At 43.0% G+C, this 20,124-nt stretch overlaps 1 protein-coding gene across 12 annotated transcripts in view; it reads right to left on the reverse strand.

Moving 5' to 3' along the window:
* The window catches only part of FGGY (FGGY carbohydrate kinase domain containing), a 399,534-nt gene that overhangs the window by 346,394 nt on the left and 33,016 nt on the right, over positions 1–20,124 (reverse strand). For 11 of the 12 annotated variants that reach the window (XM_037043133.1, XM_037043139.1, XM_037043138.1 and 8 more), the window contains exons 3-4: positions 18,887–18,998; positions 12,622–12,773 (exon numbers count right to left, since the gene is read on the reverse strand). In XM_037043133.1, the coding sequence (XP_036899028.1) occupies positions 12,622–12,773; positions 18,887–18,998 (264 nt within the window). Of the gene's footprint in view, positions 1–12,621; positions 12,774–18,886; positions 18,999–20,124 lie in introns of those variants that run through there. The other variant, XM_037043144.1, reaches the window with a different exon arrangement.

Genomic DNA, 20,124 nt, shown 5'->3' on the forward strand with positions numbered 1-20,124 from the left:
ACTATCCAAATCAACAGTGACTGGTGAAAATGAAAAAATGGGTCTTTTATGTTATGGAAGAAACTGAATGGACTTTTGGGCCAACCCAATACTTCACTTCTGCCACCCTCGGCTTCTTTATCTGCAAAATAAGTGATAAGATCTACTTCACAGAATTTTCTGAAGAATTAAATGAGGGAGCAGACTTAAAAGCACAAAGTGGATATTTAATAAATTCTACTGCAGGTGTTGATGATGTTTATAGACAGCAATCAAGCAGGATCAATATTTAAATAATGACAGAATTTATGAAGTATCTCAGAATCGTGAAGGGTCTTTAGTATTTCAAATTACATTCACAAGTGTAATGATGGCTCAACTTACTCCACAAACTTAAGGTAGGATGAGAGATGGGAAAGAAGTACAATAAAACGTTAATGGCAGAATCCAGATGGTAGTTCTGAGTGGTCCCTATAAAAGTCTTTCAGGTTTTCCATATTCTTGAAAATTCTAATAGTAAAATGTGGGAAAATAGGGCTTTCACAGCCTCTTGCACCTGGTCCTAGATTCGGAAGATCCTTGACATAAAAGACACTCCTGCCCTCTGCCTTGTCTCCCCATCACCGGGCACCATATCTTCTGCGAAGTATGTACTAGACAGGTTTACATCACTGATTAAACGAACATATCCCCACAGCAGCAGAAGAGTTATTTCCATTTTGAAGATAACAGTACAACAACAATGACAACGAAGAGTTAAAACCAACACACATGTCCAGAGACATGAGATTTACTTACCCTTCCAGAAGAATGCCCTGTCTTGCAACTTTTGGGATTTATGGCCCGCCTCTTCCTTTGCCTCCCTCAGTCAAGGTCTACCTATCCCAAGGGGCCAGATACCCAAAGTGGCAGCCCACCTCAATGAGGCTCACATTAAATGCATTGCCTTTTTTAGTGTCTTTTCTAAAAACAGTATTTTCCTCCAGTAGGTGTGACCTCTATTTTAGCCACTGTGAGAGACTAATTTTATTTAATTTTCATTTTAACATCAAATCATCTCATGTAGGCCTAAAGCCAGCTGAACTTAGCAATCTCCCTCTCACCTCTCTGGTTACACTAGAAACGCCCCGATGTAGCTGAGAGCCTGCACAGAGGTCAGGGAGGCTGGCAGCAGGAGGCCGGGCACGAGGGCCTGACCACTAGAGCCATTGTGTCTGGCTCTGACCAGGAAACATGAATTCATTTAGCAAATACTTACTGAATATGTTTTCAATGCCAAGCACTGTCTTTGGCTGTGGAGGCACAACAGCCAAGTATGAATAAACAGATTTGGTCCCTGCTCATATGGAGCTGAGTAACAAGCCACCAACTCAAATGAGGAAGGAACATGGATGGTGTAGCAGAAAAAAAAACAAGACAGGATTTAGAGGCAAAAGACCTTCATGAAACCAATCCTGCCGCTGAGTCATTCCATCTCTTTGAGGCTTGTTGTATTCATCTGCAAAATGTGGCAAATAGTCATATTTACCTCACAAGGTTAACGTCAGAGATCAAACAAAAAAAACATGTCAAAGTCTGCCATAAGCCATCAGGTTAAACACAAAATATAATATTGCAGTAATAGCTGACATTTATTAAATGTTGGTAGGTGTCAGGACAAATCCCTCTGTTCTTTCGTCTGCTTTTTAAAATTAGTTTGTTGGACTATAAAACTGAAAGCACACACACCTATTTGGCGTACATCAAATATGTAAGTGCAAGGATGATAAGGAAAGAATTCACCGGCCAGGTCAGTGAAGGCAAGCCCCCAGCCTCAACACCCCGTATGCCCAGTTACGAGGCCAGTTTATGGGCAGACCACCCCGGAGAGAAAATGCACAGCAGATGCTCGGACAACAGCTGACAACACTGCCCTTGCTGCTCAAAGGCTGGGTGGAATCTGGTCCGAACGTAACAGGACCCAGGTATAAACATTCTGAAGGGAGCCTGTTTGATTCAGCATTTAAGTCCTGGATTCTGTTCTCTTGAAGGATGTAGGGAGCAACATGAAGGGGTTATCCACCACAAGGAGAGGCACTGAGGAGTTACTGCCTCAGTCTGGAGGGTTCACTTCACATACAAAGAAAGCCGTGACTCATGCTTAACAGGAGTGCAGCCAAGGGGCGGCTCTGGGGTGGAAAGGAATGGTAAGGCTCCACACTCCCTTCTCCACAATGGGGAGGAGAAAAGTAACTGACGCCTGGTGTGCTGTGGATCTTTACTTTGGGCTGGAGCGACTGGACAGACATACCCAACAATTAAAAAAGTCATGATAAATGACTTACTATGTTCATCCAAACACTCAGTTATGGATGTTAATGCCAAGCAGTGCCCTACACACAAGACACTGTAATAAGCTCAAGGATAGAGGTAAGGGGAGGATGCCACTGGGGACAGAGGGCAGAACCCTAATCAACACTCACGGGAGAAAGTCAGAGAAAGCTCTCTGGAGCCTTGAAGAATTAGTATAAGTCTTCCCAAGCGAAAGAAGAAAGTATTGTAAGTTTCCCAGGCTCAAGGAAAAATCTGAGCAAAGACCCAGACACGTGATGGGTATGGTTTTCTTTGAGCCACTGACCAAGAAATTCACCCTCTGGAAAGTCTTTCCATTTTGCTGAGCATTTTGTTATAGGAAAAGTAATGATGGATTCTTTTTTAAAAAAAAATTCCCACAGCCTAGGTCCCAAATCCAAATGCCTCCCTGGAGGGGCAGTGCTGGAAGGAAACGAGTGAAGGAGGCTGGGCGGGTACTGTGGCGAGATGAAGGACACTGGCCGCTCCTGCGGGGAGCAGGCCCTACTCAGCGCCGGCAAGTCCTTCAGCCTGGGAATACAGGCCCAGGATAGCAAAGTGCTTCTGTTCTTTTTTCAAGAGAAGTACAAAATCCGGATTTTTATGTAAAATGTCTTAGTCTTTAAATGTTGGAAACTAATGGGGTTTTTTTTTGTTTTTTTTCAAGCACGGGGTGGGGCAGACAAAATCCATCTGGGAACCAGATTCGGCTTATAGTCTGCCAGCCTGTAACCATGGCATGTGGGAGGAAACGAGTGCCCTTTGAGAACAGGCACCGAGGGCCAATGGGTACAGCCCAGGAGCTGGAGGTGGGCTGCCCTTGGTGAGAATCTTCGACGACCACCTACTTGTTGTGTAGCTTTGAGGAAGCTGCACAAGCCCTCTGGGCCTCAGTTTATTCATCTGTATAATGGGATAATACTACATCACTGAAGGGTTCAGAGGAAACACTGTATATGAAGCCCCCCATCACCCCACCCCATATAGTGCTTTTCAAGGAAACAAGACCAAGGGGGAAAAATCCCATACTAAATAATAAAGAATTGTCAACCAGAAAAGTGAGCTTTGATTATAAGATTATTTTTAATACAAAATTGCTAAGAAGCAATAAAAGCATGAGCACTGTGCTGCAACAGTAGCAAACTATTCCAACCATAGTGTCCCACAGATAGTGTCTTTTAGTCTATGTTGAAAATTTCTTAAGTGTATTTATAAGACTGTACATTCATCCTGTGATTGTTTCCTTTAGCATTATAGTGTAAACTTTGTTGTTGCTACACAGATATGTATTATCTACTTGAGCACAGAGCCAGAGTGACTTTTTTTAAGTCATAAAGCAGATCTTGTCACAACCGTGCTTAAACTCCATCAACCATATCCCTCTGCTCTTAGAACAGAGCCCAAGTTCTTGCCCACGGCCTTCAGGCTGTGATGACCTGGCATCGGCCCAGTTCTCTCAGCCACCCCTACCACTCTCTGCCTTGCTCATACCCTTGCAGCCCCGCTGACCTCCTGTGCTGATCTCACAGGTGCTTTTCTCCCCTCAGTGAATCTGCAGCTCCCTCTTCCTGCAAATCTCATCATTCAGGTCAAACAAAAGCTCCCAAGAGAGAACACAATAGCCATGCCAAATCTGCTCATCTGTATTTTTCCTTCATAGCAATTTTCCAGAAAATAAATTCTATGTCTCTCTACCCTAGGATCTAAGTTCCCAAAATCCCCAACACCCAGCGCATTTCGTATCACATAGGAGACACTCAACATTTGTTTAGTGAAGAAAATGAACCCAGCATCCCCTGTCCTAGCCTCAGGTACTCCTGAAGTCACCACTTAAAAAGTTTCTTCCCTGAACTAGTTTATTCAAACCCTGCAAGGCAAACACTCGAAGAAGCAGTGAGTGAAACAGGGATGACCATACTCTGGATCTGAAATGCCAGGTTCAAATCCCAGCCTTGACATATATCAGCCAAGTGACCTCAGGCAGGTTGCTTAACATCTCTGAGCCAATTTTATCATCTGTAAAAGATGTCACTTAATTCACAGGGTGGTTTGAGGATTCAATGAGTTAACATGAATAAAATTCTTAGAAAAGTGCCAGATACACAATAAGCATTATATATATCTTAGCTACTGCTATCATCTATTTCCTTGTTGTATTCTTACTGTTTAGTTGGCCTACATCTTAGTAGATCCAATCAGACTGTAATTTCTTGGATGCAGAGACCAATTTGGAAATTCTGGATTTCCAAAGTGAATGGCACAGGTGCCCACATGAGGGGGTGGGGCTCTTAATGTTGGTCTGCTTACAGGGTATGTGACCATGAATAAGTCACGTAACTTTTTTGAGTTTCACTTTCCTCATCCATAAAAAAGATAACATCTACCCAACAAAATGAGTGTAAAGACTGAATAAATTAAACCTTGTGAATAAAATAATTATGTGGCTGGAAGCAATGAATGATGAATGTTAGGGGAAACAAGTAGAAAGTATTCAGTAAATCAATCTGCTCTGTAGTTCAATGCCGGAGGACTTCTGGTGATGGTATTACACAGAGGATGTACATGATTCAAATATGTTCTGAAAATATGTTCTGTACTCTTCTATTTTCTGTGATTGCCTCTGACAACTCCGTGGTGGTTTTAGATGCTTTCCTTAGCTATTAGTCAAACAGGAAAAACATACCACTCATTACAACCAGCTCCATGAAATAAGATATTCTGCTGTTTAAAATTCTCTCACTTGGTGACAGGATGTTACTGACATGCCCATCAGCAGAGGAAAAAAAACACTTTTGAACACCATGGAAATAAAGACTTAGCTACTATATGAATATCTACTGTATAAGGCATGAGGTAACATCTCACTAATTCAAATAATTCCGCAATGCTCAGAGTATCCCTGTTTTATAACTAAGTGCTCTGAGACTCAGAGAAGTGGATTTGGCTTCTCTAAGGTCCCAAAACTGTAAATGGTGGAGGAAGATCTAAATGCAAGTCTGTTTGGCTTCAAACCCTCACTTGTTTTTGCGACAGAACCATCTTGCATCTCCCTAAGTTCCTCAACACCTTGTAGTAGCTCTGTTGCTACGATTAGATGGATGCAGGTGAACCATAGGTCTATGGATGAAATTTGAAGCCAGAGTAACTAACAGAGAAAAACTATAGATTCTACCATCTTGCCATTTTGCAAAATTGATGCATTTCATAGAAAGGAAATTATAGTTTATCTTTCACAAAGCTTCAGATTAGAAGGAACCTAAGGATAAGAGAATAGATGTTACTATAGCGTCAAGAAGAATGAAAAATTAAGGCAAGACAAACCTCTAAAAATGAGCTGAGGCAAGTCCCTAAGTTTACAGAGGAGCTTCAAACCAGGCTTTCCTGACCTGCTATTTCCATCTCTTTCCCTGTTGTTTTCTTTTTAACAGGTCTTACTGCAAAGCACTCAGCTGACACCTTCCACAGCCAGAAACTATCAAATCACCTCTCTGGGCATCGAGCTCCCAGGTACCACCAAAGAATCTACCTATACAGGAAAGGGCACATTAGAACCACTCAGAGAATGCTTCACTCATTTTTCCAACATGTTATAGGGAACAGAAGCAGAGATGCATGGACTGGGGAGATGGAGGGGCAGACACACAGTACTTCTAAACCCAGCAGCAAAACCTTCCGACGTTCTGGCCAGTTGGTTCCAGACCTTTGGAATAAAAAATTAAAGTCTCAAACTATAAAACACTTAGCTTTCTGCTCTGCTGACAATGGCAAAAACAGAAAATGAGTCAAAAGACCATTGGAATATCTCCATGCAGCCTCTACAAACCAGTTAATTATCATCCATTAACACTGAGCTGTCAGGATGGCATCAGCCCGTTAACTTCCCTGACCTTCCTCAGTCTGCACCTTGTTAGCCCACCATGTTTCATGTTCATAAAGATAGGAGACTCCAGCTGCTCCAGCCTGACGGATCCTAATTTACATTTGGCCTTCATTAAGAGGAGAGTCAGAATCATTGAGACCAAATGGAAAAGCCAGACTGCTGGGGGTTATGAGAAATTCAAATGGCATTTTTCCTTTTATCTGACAATTCTCATTAAGGAGACATACATCAACCTGAATGACATAAACCTGAAGCACACACAAAGGGCAGGATTAAAATTCCATATTGCAAGACTAGGACCCGAGTGACTTCGCCCAAGAGCTATGGTGGTCCTAGTGTGTCACTTCTGTCTTCTGGGAAGTCTGAACTCTCAACTCCGCCCAGCTCCCTCTGACACCTGACTTCAGGCTCAGGACAAGGAGCACCTGGAAGGCAGCAATACCGAAGTGAGTGTCCTGCTCTGGCTCCTCCATCTAGCTCACCCCTCACAGCCGATCAGTCTCAATGTCCTGCTGACATTCCTCTGTAAGGCAGGGGTGTCACACTCATTTTCACCCGGGGCCACATCAGCCTCGAGGTTGCCTTCAAAGGGCCAAATGCAATTTTAGGGCTGTATACCTGTAACTATTCCTTAACAGTTAAGGGAGAGCTCAGCACTGCCGCTGGGTAGAAACAAGGTGCCAGGCAGCATAAAACAAGGTGGAGGGCCCAATGCAGCGCTCAGGCCTTGTGTTTGCCACCTGTGCCCTAACCATTTCTGGAACCCATCTCCTCTCCATCCCCCAGTGCCTAATTCAGGTGTCATGACTTATCATCTGGAGTACTGCAACAGCCCCTTACTGGGCCACTCTATTTAAAAAATAGGTATTGAGTACCTCTAAGTGCTAGGTATTTGATTAGGAGTAGGAACACAGCAAAGAACAAAATGGTATGATCTCCATCCTGCTGTGGATTACAATGGCTGGAGAGGGCAGGCATCATACAAATCACGATTTGTAATCATTTGACATATTGATATAGGGTGCAGCCAAGAAGGGGTCCCAAACAGGGATTTGGAATGGGGTCCAGAACTCAGGGTGTCCAGGAAATATTAGAAAACCATATAAGATGTCCTCACCCCTTTCCCCCTCAGGTGTGAGTTAGGGGAAGGGACACAGGGAGCAGGAACACGCAGAGCTGTTCTGTACAGCCTCAGCTTTGCAGCTAATCCATGGCATGGTCGTTTAACATATCTATAACATTTAACTGGTTACATAGATATGTTAATTAGCTGTGGCCATGCTCTGAGCCAGGGGAATGGAAAGGGACTTCCCCCCACAGGTCTCCCAGGTGACAGCACCTGTGCTGAGAGCTTGGACAAGATTGGCTCCATGACATGGGGCCACACCTACCCAGACTCACGATGGCAGCCCAGTAAACTTGGAATGTTTACTACAGGAATGCTGGCAGATGTAATTGATTGTAGGAAGAGTCGGAAATGGGGGTACAGAGAAAGACTGGCTTGGGGTTTTAAACCCAGACATGGCAGCCACTGAGGGGAGATCCATGCAGTTTTGCCAGAGTGGAGACCCCCTCCCGGCAGCTTAGGTGAAGAGAGAGCCACGTGCTTTTGGCCACAGTGGGGACCCTCCAGCTCTGGTGGAGAGAAGTACCATGTGGTTTTGGCCAGCGTGCAGACCCCTGAAGCTTTGGTAGAAGAGGACCACACGGCTTTAGGGTGCTCCCTTCCGCTGTGTGGCCTGGGAAGCAGGAGAGACTTTGCCTGGAAGAAGGGTGAAAGAATTCTTGCCAGTAGGCCATGAGAAGGTGCTACATGGCTTTGGATTAATTAGGGATTCTGCCTGGATGGCGACACTGCTGACGGTGCCAGCGGCCTGAAACACAGACGTGTGCTTCTTTTGGGGAGATACGGTACCCTGAATTAGGGCAGGGGAGAAGGAAATACTGTGGGCATCTATGGGAATTCTAAAGGACTTTGATATTTTAATGGAGACATTAGGCCACTACTTTAAGTCTGTATAGCATTAAATAAACATTTCCTTTCCTTTTCACAAATCTCTGGCATTGAGAGACATCTTTTCTATCTGGCCGCAGACATAACGAACTGGTAGGGGGTCCTTTCGGTAACAGCGTATCATGACCCCCGTTGGCCCTGTGTGTGCCTTGTGTATCTGCTCTGTAACAATGATTACAATTTATGAAAGATACGATTAAATGAAATTAAGAGTGCAAAGACAGGAGACTTCTTATTTATTTGAGGGTCAGGAAAGGCTTTTTTAAGGAAATGGCAATAAAGCTGAGACCTAAATGATGAGTCTGAATTAGTGGTGAGTAGAGGGAGTAGTGGTGGCAGAAGGTACAACATCACATCGTCAAGACCAGGGGTCAGCAAATGTTTTCTCAACGGTTCAGAGAGTAAATGTCCTCAGCTTTGCTGGCCATTCTCAGCTCTGTCTCCATGTCTTACTGCAAAGCACTCAGCTGACACCTCCACAGCTAGAAGAAGTTACCAAATCACCTCTCTAGGCATCTAAGCTCCCAGGTCTACACATGTAGGAAATGGCACATTAGAACCATGCAGAGAATCATTTACTCATTTTCCAACATGTTATTAGGGAACAGAAGCAGAGAGGCATGGACTGGGGAGATGGGAGGGGCAGACACACAGAACTTCTAAACCCGGCAACAAAACCTGTCAGACTTAGCTCTCCCACCGTAATGCAAAAGATGATACATAAATGAACGAGGATGGCTGTGTTCCAATAAAACTTTACTTACGGCCACTAAAATTTTAATTTCATATAACTTTCACAAGTCACAAAATGTTATTCTTCTTTTGCCTCTTGTTCAACCATTTGATAATGTAAAAGCCATTCTTAGCTTCCAGGACACCCCAAAACAGGCAGTAGGCCAGACTGGGCCCCTGGCCCAAGGCCTACTCAAGATTCTGAAGTCCTAAGAACTGGGTGTGTCTGAGGCACCCTGAGGGGATCCCTGAGGATGGACATGGGTGAGTAGGGTGAGCAAGGGGAGGAACACACAGTAAGCACAAAGAAGGACGCAAAAACGACATAAGATACCATCTTCTGGGCAATGTCACAAATTTCGGAACTCTTCCTAAGAGCAAAGGCAACAAAGTGCTATAATGAGAGAAGAAAATAAGTTCTTCCCCCAACATACACATTTTCTTACCCCTCAGCTAAAAACCATCAGCCAACCTCTATCACCAAATAAGTCCTTAACAAACTGAGCCCTGCCCTCATTTCTTGCCATACTTAGGGAAGCACCCTAGGTTCTTATCCTGGGACCCACTTATATTACCATAAACGAACTATAGTATAGTCAATCAGTCTCTCTCTCTCTCTCTCTCTCTCATCTTTCCTGTCTTCTCTATTAGGCAAAAATTCCACTCATATGTTGAGGCTCATCTCAAATCCTCCAGGAAGTAAATTTTTTTCTCAGAAAGCACTTTGCATATTCCTGCATCACAGTGCTTAGCACACCTCCCCGTGGCTCCTTCCATGTCTCTTCCATCCACCCACTCCCTCCTTATGTGCCCCCACCATTATCCCCAGTGGCATCTCTGCCACTGGAGGGAAAGACTGAGTCCTCTTTGTGCCCATGTCCCCGATGCCTACCACATTACCAATTCAGAGCAGGACCTCGGTTAAAATTCGGCAAATTAAGGAATGAAATTAAGGAATGAAACGACAACCCAATGAAATTAAGGTTGAAATGACAACCCAGCACACAGTCTCATGGTCGGAAACTGAATATGCAGTTGGATAGCTCTACAGAAGCTGTCTAACTTCCCTGTGCCTCAGTCTCCCATGACCCCACTGAAAACAAGGTACTGTTTACTGATTCTCCAGAGCCTTTAGCACCAAAAGTGGTCTCTCAAGTCTGCAGGAGAGCAACATCAGCAACACCTGGGAGCTTGTTAGAAATGCAAATTTTCACTCCCTGCCCCAGGACTACTAAATCAGAGTCTGCAGTTTAACGAGATCTCCACGTGATTTATTTACACACTAAAGTTTGAGAAGCACTATAAGCCAGCCTGACCAGGCCTTTAAGGAGATGCTAAGACTGATTTGAGAAATAGCTTTACTTTTCAATTTGCAATCATAGCTAAACCAAAGGGAATCTCACAGAAATTCCTGTGTGTGCTTACCAAAGAAATGAAAATAAATTAAAAATTTTTTGCAAACAGATTTAGGGCTCAACTTTCAGGTAGTTAAATATGGAATGAAGCAGTATTTAGAGCCTTACTCAGAAAATTCTGAAATGGAATTGGTTAGACAGATGGATGAATGGATGGATGGATAGTCTGAGAGTCACAATCAGGGCCATGCAATCTAGACTTTATTTTCTATGGGCTTTATTCGCTGCATTTTGAGCTCAAGTGCACTATGGTAAGTATTCTGAGAGGTTCCTGTTGAACATGTATTTAGATGTGGATACACAGACCGGAGCCATGAAGTAGGTGTCCCATAGGGCCCTGATGATGCACCAATGACCACCTGCCTGGTCCTCCTCACTTAATACAGTACAACTCTTTCTACCCGTGGCCAAGAAGGGTGATAAACCCAACCTATTTGTTCTCTTGCACCACGTTTAGGCAGGCTTGAGGAAACCACTGCCCTCCTTCCTGGCCCTACCCTGAGTAGTACCTATGGGAGGGATTTTAGTACTGTGTGACCTGATTGGGTGAGTTGGGTCTGGAGCCCAGTAGAAATGGGTTTAAATTCTGGCACTACCTTCTGTTTGGGAAAGGCATTTAACCCTCCTTCTCAGCCCCAGTCTCCCATGTTCTCCTCCAGGCACAGCTTGTTAGGAGATGAAATCAAGCGATGCCCACAGAACACACAGCAGAGTGTGGGGGCAGAGGAGGGCAGCTCTATCTCCCAGTTTTGTATTCCAGCATATGTTTGGATCAGCTTTTCAAATGTTATAGATGGAAAAAATGATGTCTGGGATGAGAACTGCTCAGCCCACAGTCATATAATGTGCTGTTAGCGGAGACAAATCAGGATCCTGAAATCCCCACTCCTAGTACACCCTATGTTTTTGAACTGTAGTAACTATAAAAGCCTTTCTAAAAATTAAAACTCACAGAAGAGCTATATGTACAAAACACAACAAGCCAAGCCTGCTCAGATTATTGACACCCTTTTTGCTTATCTCCCTTCTGCCCCATGGGAAGAAAGGCAATCCAGGGACCCCTTCTCAGCACCCTTAAACTCCTCCCATCCCCATATACATTTTTCATAGAGCCACCAAATAAATCATGTCAGGTCATACTTATTAGATGGAGTCTCTCCTCATCAGACCACCTACGGGTTTTCTAGTCCAAGGTTCCCTGAGGACTTGAACCTTCTCACACCTCCAGCTCTAATGGGAACCATTAAGCTGACATCACCACTCTCCACACCTCATAAAGGATCCTAACATCTGGAAGTGGGAACCACCTGCAAGTGCTCTGACCAGAGATCACCACATCAGTCAAGGACACAGAAACTCAATTGCAGGGGAGATAAGAAAGGAACACCTTAAAATGCCACCAATGCCAGAGATTAAACACCTGGGGCTATAAGTGTGTAGAGAAAGAAGGTTCTGGTCAGGGGATCTGGATTATAGTCCCAACTCTGGCACTTCCTACCTGGAATGGTAATTAACCTCTGGACTTCAGCAGAGGACTGAATAGTAAGAGAACCAATTTCGGAGTCAGCCGTTCCCGGGTCCAAATCCTGGCTCTGTCACACACTTACTGTGTCACTTTGGGAAAACTGGTTAATCTCTATTGGCTTTAGTTTTCTTCTCTATAAACCACACACCGAAAAAGTAAAAGAAACCCTTCTCCATCGGACTGCTGTTAAGACTTAGAGTGATCATCTGGGTTAAACATTTATCACACTGCCTTGCATGAGTTAAACGTATGAAAACAGGAGTGATTTAACTGTAACCTAATCAATAAAATGGGATCAACCTTCCTCGGAGAGCTGCTGGGAAAAATCAAACATAATGGACTTCAGCAGGAGGCCTGATACAGACAGACCCACAACGAATGGAACCCTCCGCTACTACAGCTGACCCTTGAACAACACAGGTTTGAATCGCACAAGGCCACTTACATGCGGAATTTTTCTATAAATACGTAGAGTACTATAAATGTTTTTCCTCTTCTTTATAATTTTCTTAATAACATTTCCTTTTATGTAGCTTACTTTATCATAATACAGAATATGATACATATAACATATAATATATGCGCTAACCAATTGTCTATGTTATCAGTAAGGCTTCCAGTCAACAGTAGGCTATTAGTATTTACACGTTGGGAGACTTGAAAGGTATACAATTACGTGGAGTGTTGGCAGCATTGTTCAAGAGTCAACTGTATTAATGTCCTCTCCCCAACTCCGTGCACTCACCTCCTTTAGCCACAGAAGCTTCGGGGCCTGCATTTCCACAGACATCACCCCGCCGACGTACTGTAGCACGCTGTGCTGGGTTTCGTTGACCCTGTGCACCTGGCTGACTGCCCGGTGGTCCAGCCACATGATTATGTTCCGGTGAGAATCCCCTAGCAGAAACAGGGCGATGAAGACACGTGTGCATGGCGCTCTCCCTGCTGGGGGCTTTTTAGCCCCTCTGCCCTCCCCTCCCCCATCCCCGCAGGAGAGTTACCGGTACCCTTCTCTCCCCTAAGCTCCAACGGCCCTTCTTTTGCCCCAGTAACTTGTTTCCTGAGCCCATTTCTTCTACCACTCACTTCTCCTACCTCTATGACTTTCTAAATGAATTTTCTCTTATAGCATAAGAAAATAAAAAGAAACGTGTGCATTATTATTCTTCTAATTCAAGGGAAATTGTGGATTCCCAAGGGCAAAGAGCTACTCAACTTTTACAATTTGACCCATCAACGAGGAGCAAGTGAACACTCTAACAAAACCCTGGATTTCCCTCCAACAGATAGATGTGTCCATTGACTATAGACCCCAAGGTTAAACCTCTACACTAAAACCAGTCAAGACCTCCCAACAAATTATATTATCATTCATTCTCTCTTACATCTTCCCTTCTTTTCCTATCCCCTCTGTTCCAGAAAAACTTTTCTGGGCACGTCTTCAGGAAAACAGCCTGTGAAATAAACCTAAAACAATACTCCGATTGTTTATGATCTGTCTCCTTTAAACATGGACAAATATTTCAAAAGTATTAATAAATCTACACATGGCTTTGCTCTGCTTATATTCAACTTTCTTCTAGTCATTTTAATTAAAATCAGTTAAGTTTTTTCCCTCTCTCAGATGTTTTTTTGAAGGAGTGAGAAGTATGCAAGTTTGGGAATCAAACAGACCTAATAGAGAATGCTTACTCAGTTATAAGCAGAGATGTACTGAGAAGCTTCTTAAACCTTTCTTAGCCTCAGTATCCTCATCTATAAAATGGGGGTAACAACACCTAGTAGCATATAAGGATTAATAATGTGCATAAAGAATATAGCAAGTACCTATCATATAGTAGACCCTCAGGAGGAGTGAATTATAAGGAACAAAAATTAAAAACAAGTGGAAAAGGAGCAAAGGTGCTGCCCCTCGGACCCTACGTGCACCACCTTACACCACACAGTAGTGACCAACCCTTCCCCGTCCCCAGCCCCAGTTAATTCATCATTACTGATTGGCAAGCCAGTCAGTACTCTTGACAGACCTCTATTTCCTCAAATGGCAAAATGCCAAGAATAGCAATAAATATGACCGGGAAATAAGAAAGACAGAAAAAAGGGAACCCAAGAGTAACTGAGCCAGGCACTTTCACACATGATTTTAGTTAATGACAGAATAATTGCAGCCGCTACATCTGTCACTTTGCTAATAGCAAATACTCATAAAGCTCTGTTTGTGAGTGCGTGTTGTGTGTGTACCAAGCCTTGCTAAACATTTCACACATACAATCTCATTTAATTCCCAGAACAATCTTCTGATTTAGGTCGCTTTCGATGGCAAGCTGACTCTGAAGTTGGACACATGCCTACTATCCACAAAAATTCCTCCAGAAACAGGAACACTTTGAAAATAAGAGAAAGTATGTAAGACCTTCCATAGGTACACCTCAGATCTGGCTTTAACAGCTGAGTTATTCCACCACATAATAGAGTTGCTTAAAGGCCTGGTTCCCAGTCCTCGTTGCACACAGAATCCCTAAATAGCTTTAGAAATACTGTTCTCCACATCCCCTTCCAGGTCTGTCAGGGGATCAGAATGCCAGAGTGTGGGCACACACATGTGTGCACGCATACACACAGACATGCAGGTGTGTGTGGGTTTGTGGGTTTTCAGGAGAACAATTTCAGCATTGCTGGTTAAATATTGTATAGGATGTATCTGCAGCTGCTTAAGGACACAAACACCTGTGGCTAAACTGGCGACCATAGAGAACCAATCATCTAGCACTGCCTCTACATGAAAGGCTCTCCACATGTGGTCAGAACAACACAATGAGAACTGTGCAGACTTGAGTACTTTATTGTACTTATTATGATTACTAATTTTTAAGTTTAGACAAAATGGGCAAGTTCAGCTTTTTTGGTTCTTGTGAACACCACAAATAAATAACTCCGCTGAAAATTCATTTAGTCTTTAATTGAGCATCTACTACACTCCAGGCACAGTGCCAGGATACCAAGAAGAATGTGCCACAGTCCCTGCCCTGATAAAGTATGTGGCTGAACGAACAAAAAGGGTCTATATGGTACGCCGTCTGCCAGAATTACCAGACACGAGAACACAGAGGCGGAGTAGCACAGGGAAGGTGCTAGTTCCCTGGGTCTGAGTATGCAGAGAGCTTCCAAGAGGCAGAAAAGCTTTAATTGCATTCTAAAAATGGTCCTTGGTTAGCCAGGCACACGGTGAGGAAGGACGCTCCATACAAACTGAGCACAGACCCAAGAAGATGTCATATTTCAGAGAATGGAGGTAATTTGGTAGAGCAGATTTTGGGTTACATTATGCACACCTCACTCTATTGCACTTTGCCTTACTGCACCTGGCATATATTGCTTTTCATACATAGAAGATAAAACCTTCCACCAGCAAAAAGATTGTAACTCACTGAAGGCTCAGATAATGGTTAGCATTTTTTAGTAATAAAGTATTTTTAATTAAGGTACATACATTGGGCTTTTTTGACATTTATGCTAGTGTACACTTAACAGACTGCAGTATGCAGTAACTGTAACTAATATGCAGTGGAAAACTCACGTGACTTGCTTTACTGTGATACTCACTTTATTGCAATGGTCTAGAACCAAACCTGCAATAGTTCCAATATATGCCTTTAGTCAGTTTACCTACAGACAGTTTATTTATCCATGTATCCATTGAATCAATATTTTGACACCTCATAGGAAGTGTTGCAGGCATACTTGAGGAGGAAAAAAAATCACTACTATGAATCAACAAAAACATCTAAGTATTAGGTGTCTGTTGCAGAGCAGCCTAGGTAGTTACCTCCTTCCCTGGCCCCTTGGTTGCCTGCCCTCCCTCCTGAGAGCTCTGGTAGCTGGGCGGGCCCTCCCACAGCTGTGCTTTCAGCCCGTGCTGCAGAGAGAGGGAGCAGGCAGCGTGGCGCCGCTGTCCAACCCACGGGCTGCTCTGGTCTTCAAAGGAGGAAAGATCAAACAAGAAAGGCCTCACAATGAGACTATTTCATCATATAGCAATGATTAGTGTTCTTAAACTACTGTACTTAAAACATATTTGGGCCTGGGGTTTTTCGTGTTTTTGTTGTTATTTTGAAGGTTCTGTTTTGGGGGGGGTGGTTAATATCTAAAGATGGTAACAGTTTTTCCCCTTTGGCAGGTTTGGTTTCAACAGCCATGGTTAATTTCCTGACTCCACTCCCTGCTCCTCATGACCACTCCAGTGAACCACTCAAGTGCTGGTCACTGCCGTGTGGGTAGCAGCGGTCTTTAAAGAACCTTTAAACCACCTTTAAACTTCCAATTTTATTTTCTAACACAGGATAATCTACTTCAGATAACATCTAACCTTAATAGAAGCTGTTGAAAGGCAACAAACGGGCGAGGGGCAGCTGAATGCATTTGATGAATGGGTACATTTTAACCTTTTAGGGGAAATAAAATTATTTCAACACTTATAATTAGGGCTGCAACCTAGCTACCCTTTTAATAGAAGGCCTGTTAACAGGAGGCAATTCTACCTACAATGAGAAAAAAGATGGCATCCAGAGAAGGCACATTAGCTAAGCAGATATAATAAGGAATTCTCATCTGCCACTTGAGCGTTCTTGTTCCTGAGAGTTTAACTGTCCATTCATCTGTGCCCAGGGATTCTCTGACACTGGAATTACTGAGGGAAGGGCAAAAGAGCTGATGCCCTCGCCTCACCCTAAGCCAACTGAATACGAATTTGGGAAGTTTAGGCTCATGAACTGATTCTAATTTACAGCCAGAATTTAAAAGTAAACAAACAAACATAGAAAAATGTACTTTTAGCAGATTAGAAGGCATAGAGTCCTTGAAATTTAGGGCTTATAACATTCAAAATCCCACCCCAAATGAGAACTCCTTCCTCAGCATCTCTAACAGACTATCACCTGAACTCTACTTAAAGAAAGCTAGCCCTGACTGGCGTGACTCAGTGGGTTTTAGGAGTCATACCACAACCCCAAAAGTCATGGGTTCAATTCCCAGTCAGGGCACAGGCCTGGGTTGGCCCAGGTCCCCAGCTGGGGGTGTGTGAGAAGCAACTAATCAATGTCTCTCTGGCACACTGAAGTTTCTCTCCCTCTCTTTCTCCCTTCCTCCCTCTCTCTCTAAAAATAAATAAATAAAATCTTTTTCTGTTATTGTTTAAACTTTTTAAAAAGATTTTATTTATTTATTTTTAGACAGATGAGAAGGGAGAGAGGAAGAGAGGGAGAGAAACATCAGTGTGTGGTTGCCTCTTGCATGTCCCGTGCTAGGGACCTGGCCTGCAGCCCAGCTATGTGCCCTGAATGGGAATCGAACTAGCAACCCCTTGGTTCACAGGCTGGTGCTCAGTCCACTAAGCCACACCAGCCAGGGCTAAATAAATAAAATCTTTTTTAAAAAGCCAGTAAGAGAAGTGCTGACAGCCTCCTAACATGGCCAGCTCTCTGCCTGCACACATCTCATAACTGGAAAGTGCCTGCTGCTGCGGAAATGAGGTCTGCTGGTTCGGCCTCATCCTTTGGTCTCTGCTTCAGAATAACACCAAATGAACTAGTAAAAGTCAGCGAGAACAAGGACCATTCATAATCATCTTTGAAGCCCTAGCACTTAATAACAGGGCTTGGCACAAAGTAGGCGCGAATAAATATAGCAAAAAGGAGAAAAGTGTGTGTGCGCATGTGTGTGTAAAAAGGTCGCCACTACTCCTGTGTTCTAGTCATGCATCCATTTGCATCCTTTTTTCATCACATGTAATTTATAAAAATCACTGTTCCACACATTAGGTCCATAGAAGTGAATAGGACACAGTCTCTTCACTTGAGGAATTCATAATTAGATAGAACAAGCTTTCCTGAGCATTCAGGTGTCAGGCTCTCAATTCTCACAGCAAAGCTACCATTTCGTTGCTCCAACTCTCAGAGGGAAAAACTGAGACACGCAGAGGTTCAGTGCTACTGCCGAGCAGTAGCAGTAGCACAGCTGCGGGATCTGCCCCCCGCCAACGCCCAGGTGTCCCCAGTGTCCCGGTGTGCCCCAGGATCCACAGCCACCACTTAAGATGCTGCTACAGGAGTGGCCACCACTTAGGATCACAAACATAATCTAGCCCAAAACATGTCTGTAACAGCTGTCTTGGCAGCAACTGACGGACAACACCTAGAGCCTCATTCCTTTGGATTCAATTTCCAATACACCGTAATCCTCACCATTCCCAAATGTTTCTGCTCGTTAAAAAGTGAAGTATCAGTTGAAGTTTATTATCGCGTACTACCCACCTGACTAGTGTAGACTTCCGTGTTTCAACCCCAGGACTAGCACTACTGACTGAAATTCCCCAAAAGGGGTACATCCTCAACCCACTATGGAAAATTTCTGATGGTGAACCCAAGTGGCATTTTACATGTGCGCAGTCACAAGAACTGTAGTCACAAGTGTCTACTAGCACAGCGTCATTAAATGGGAATGTCTTTTGGTCTGGCTATTGAAAATAGAGAGGCCATCTGTTCCCACTTTCTGTCTGATACCTGGTCCTGTCTGCCTTGTTCTGTTTCTCTTAAATGGACTTGGCTCACCCACTCAAATGAATGTGGCATAGGAGCTTCATAGGCAAAGCAACTGCAGATACTGATACTCCCTTCCTAAAAAAAACCCCAGACCACTTGTCTGTTTCAAGGCTACCCACTCTGCGCTAATGATCCCCTGTCCTTCCTTCATCGAGCTCTCTACTGTGGCTCTTGTTCTGCATGGAGCCATGTCTCTCCCTAGCCCCAGCCCTGGAGGCCACCCCACTCCTACCAACTGCTCTCCAAGCTTTCAACCTCTGAGACATGATTTCTGGCCTCCGTGCTCCACTTCCAAATCTCACTGTCAGTGGTAAGAGACTGGTGACCTCATATCCCACTTGGCCCTGTGGCTTTATCAGCTAAGTCTGCCCCAGCCATTCCCCCACCACCGGGGAAAGAGAGGAATGGTCCTACCTTCGTGGTTGACTGGTAAAGGACGAAACTGCTTATCCAAAACAACCAGAGAACACGTGGCATCAAACCCAAGCCCTCGGATTTGGTTTGAATTGATCCCTTGCACAACTTTCTGTTCCAAAAACAAACAAAAACATAAATTAGAATGCAAGGCTTTTAAAAGAATGAAAACAAGATATGACCGCAAGAAAATGAATGACAGAATAGAAAAGGCATTTACAACATAAAACAGATAAAAGTTCAATATCAGAAGGCCTTATAAATTAATAAGGAAAAATACAACCAATCTAACTGAAAATTAAGCAAAGGACATAACACATCACTTCATAAAATAAAAATAGTCAAAGAACATACAGAAAGATTCCTAACTCTACTACAATTCAATAAAATATAAACTATATCAAATAAAAATATACCAGTTTTTGCTTTTCATGTCAACAAAAATGTAAAAGACTAACAGTATATCATAGTGGCAAGATATGGAAAAGTAGACCTCCCAATTTAGTACAAATTTTGAAAAATAATTTTATAATATTTGTTAAAATGTAAGACATGCATTACTTTTGGTCAGCAATCCCACTTCTATGAATCTATCTTAGCAAATTATTAGCATGAGCAAAGCAAGTTAGACAAAGGTTAACTGCAGCACTGCTTAAGAATATATTTAAAATTTAGAAAAACCATTTTCTATTAAATAGATTATGGCACATCTGTAAAATGAAATGTAACTATTAAAAAGAGAGAATTAGAGAAGCAATTTCTGGGTGTGGTGGTATGAATAGATCAGCAAATCCACTTAGCAAAATATAAGTAAAAAACTGGAAAAAATAATCAAAAACAACCATTTGAAGGGCTATTGAAATTGAACAAAACCACAGGACAAATTGAGAAGCATTCATTCTTGAAAAATCAAAATCACACTTACAGCATTCCCTCTAAAAATTTTTTTAAAAACTGTAGGACCAGATGGCTTCACGGAGAAATTAAACCAAAAAAGAAAAAATATATATATATATGAAAAAATTTGTTCAAGACTCAGTTAAAGAGGAACCATTTTCCAACACATTTTACACAGCCAATATTATCCTGATATCCAAGCCAAAAAAAGAAAAGAGACATAAAAAAAAAGGACACTCTGGACCAATAACTGTCACGTCACGAACATAGCTATAAAAATACTTAAAATATTAAGAAACCAACCCTGAAACATATTAAACAGCATTCTACATCATGACTAC

Source organism: Sturnira hondurensis, unplaced genomic scaffold, assembly GCF_014824575.4.
Source record: "Sturnira hondurensis isolate 20B ecotype Veracruz unplaced genomic scaffold, ASM1482457v3 Scaffold0004068, whole genome shotgun sequence".
NCBI classification, from domain to species: domain Eukaryota; kingdom Metazoa; phylum Chordata; class Mammalia; order Chiroptera; family Phyllostomidae; genus Sturnira; species Sturnira hondurensis.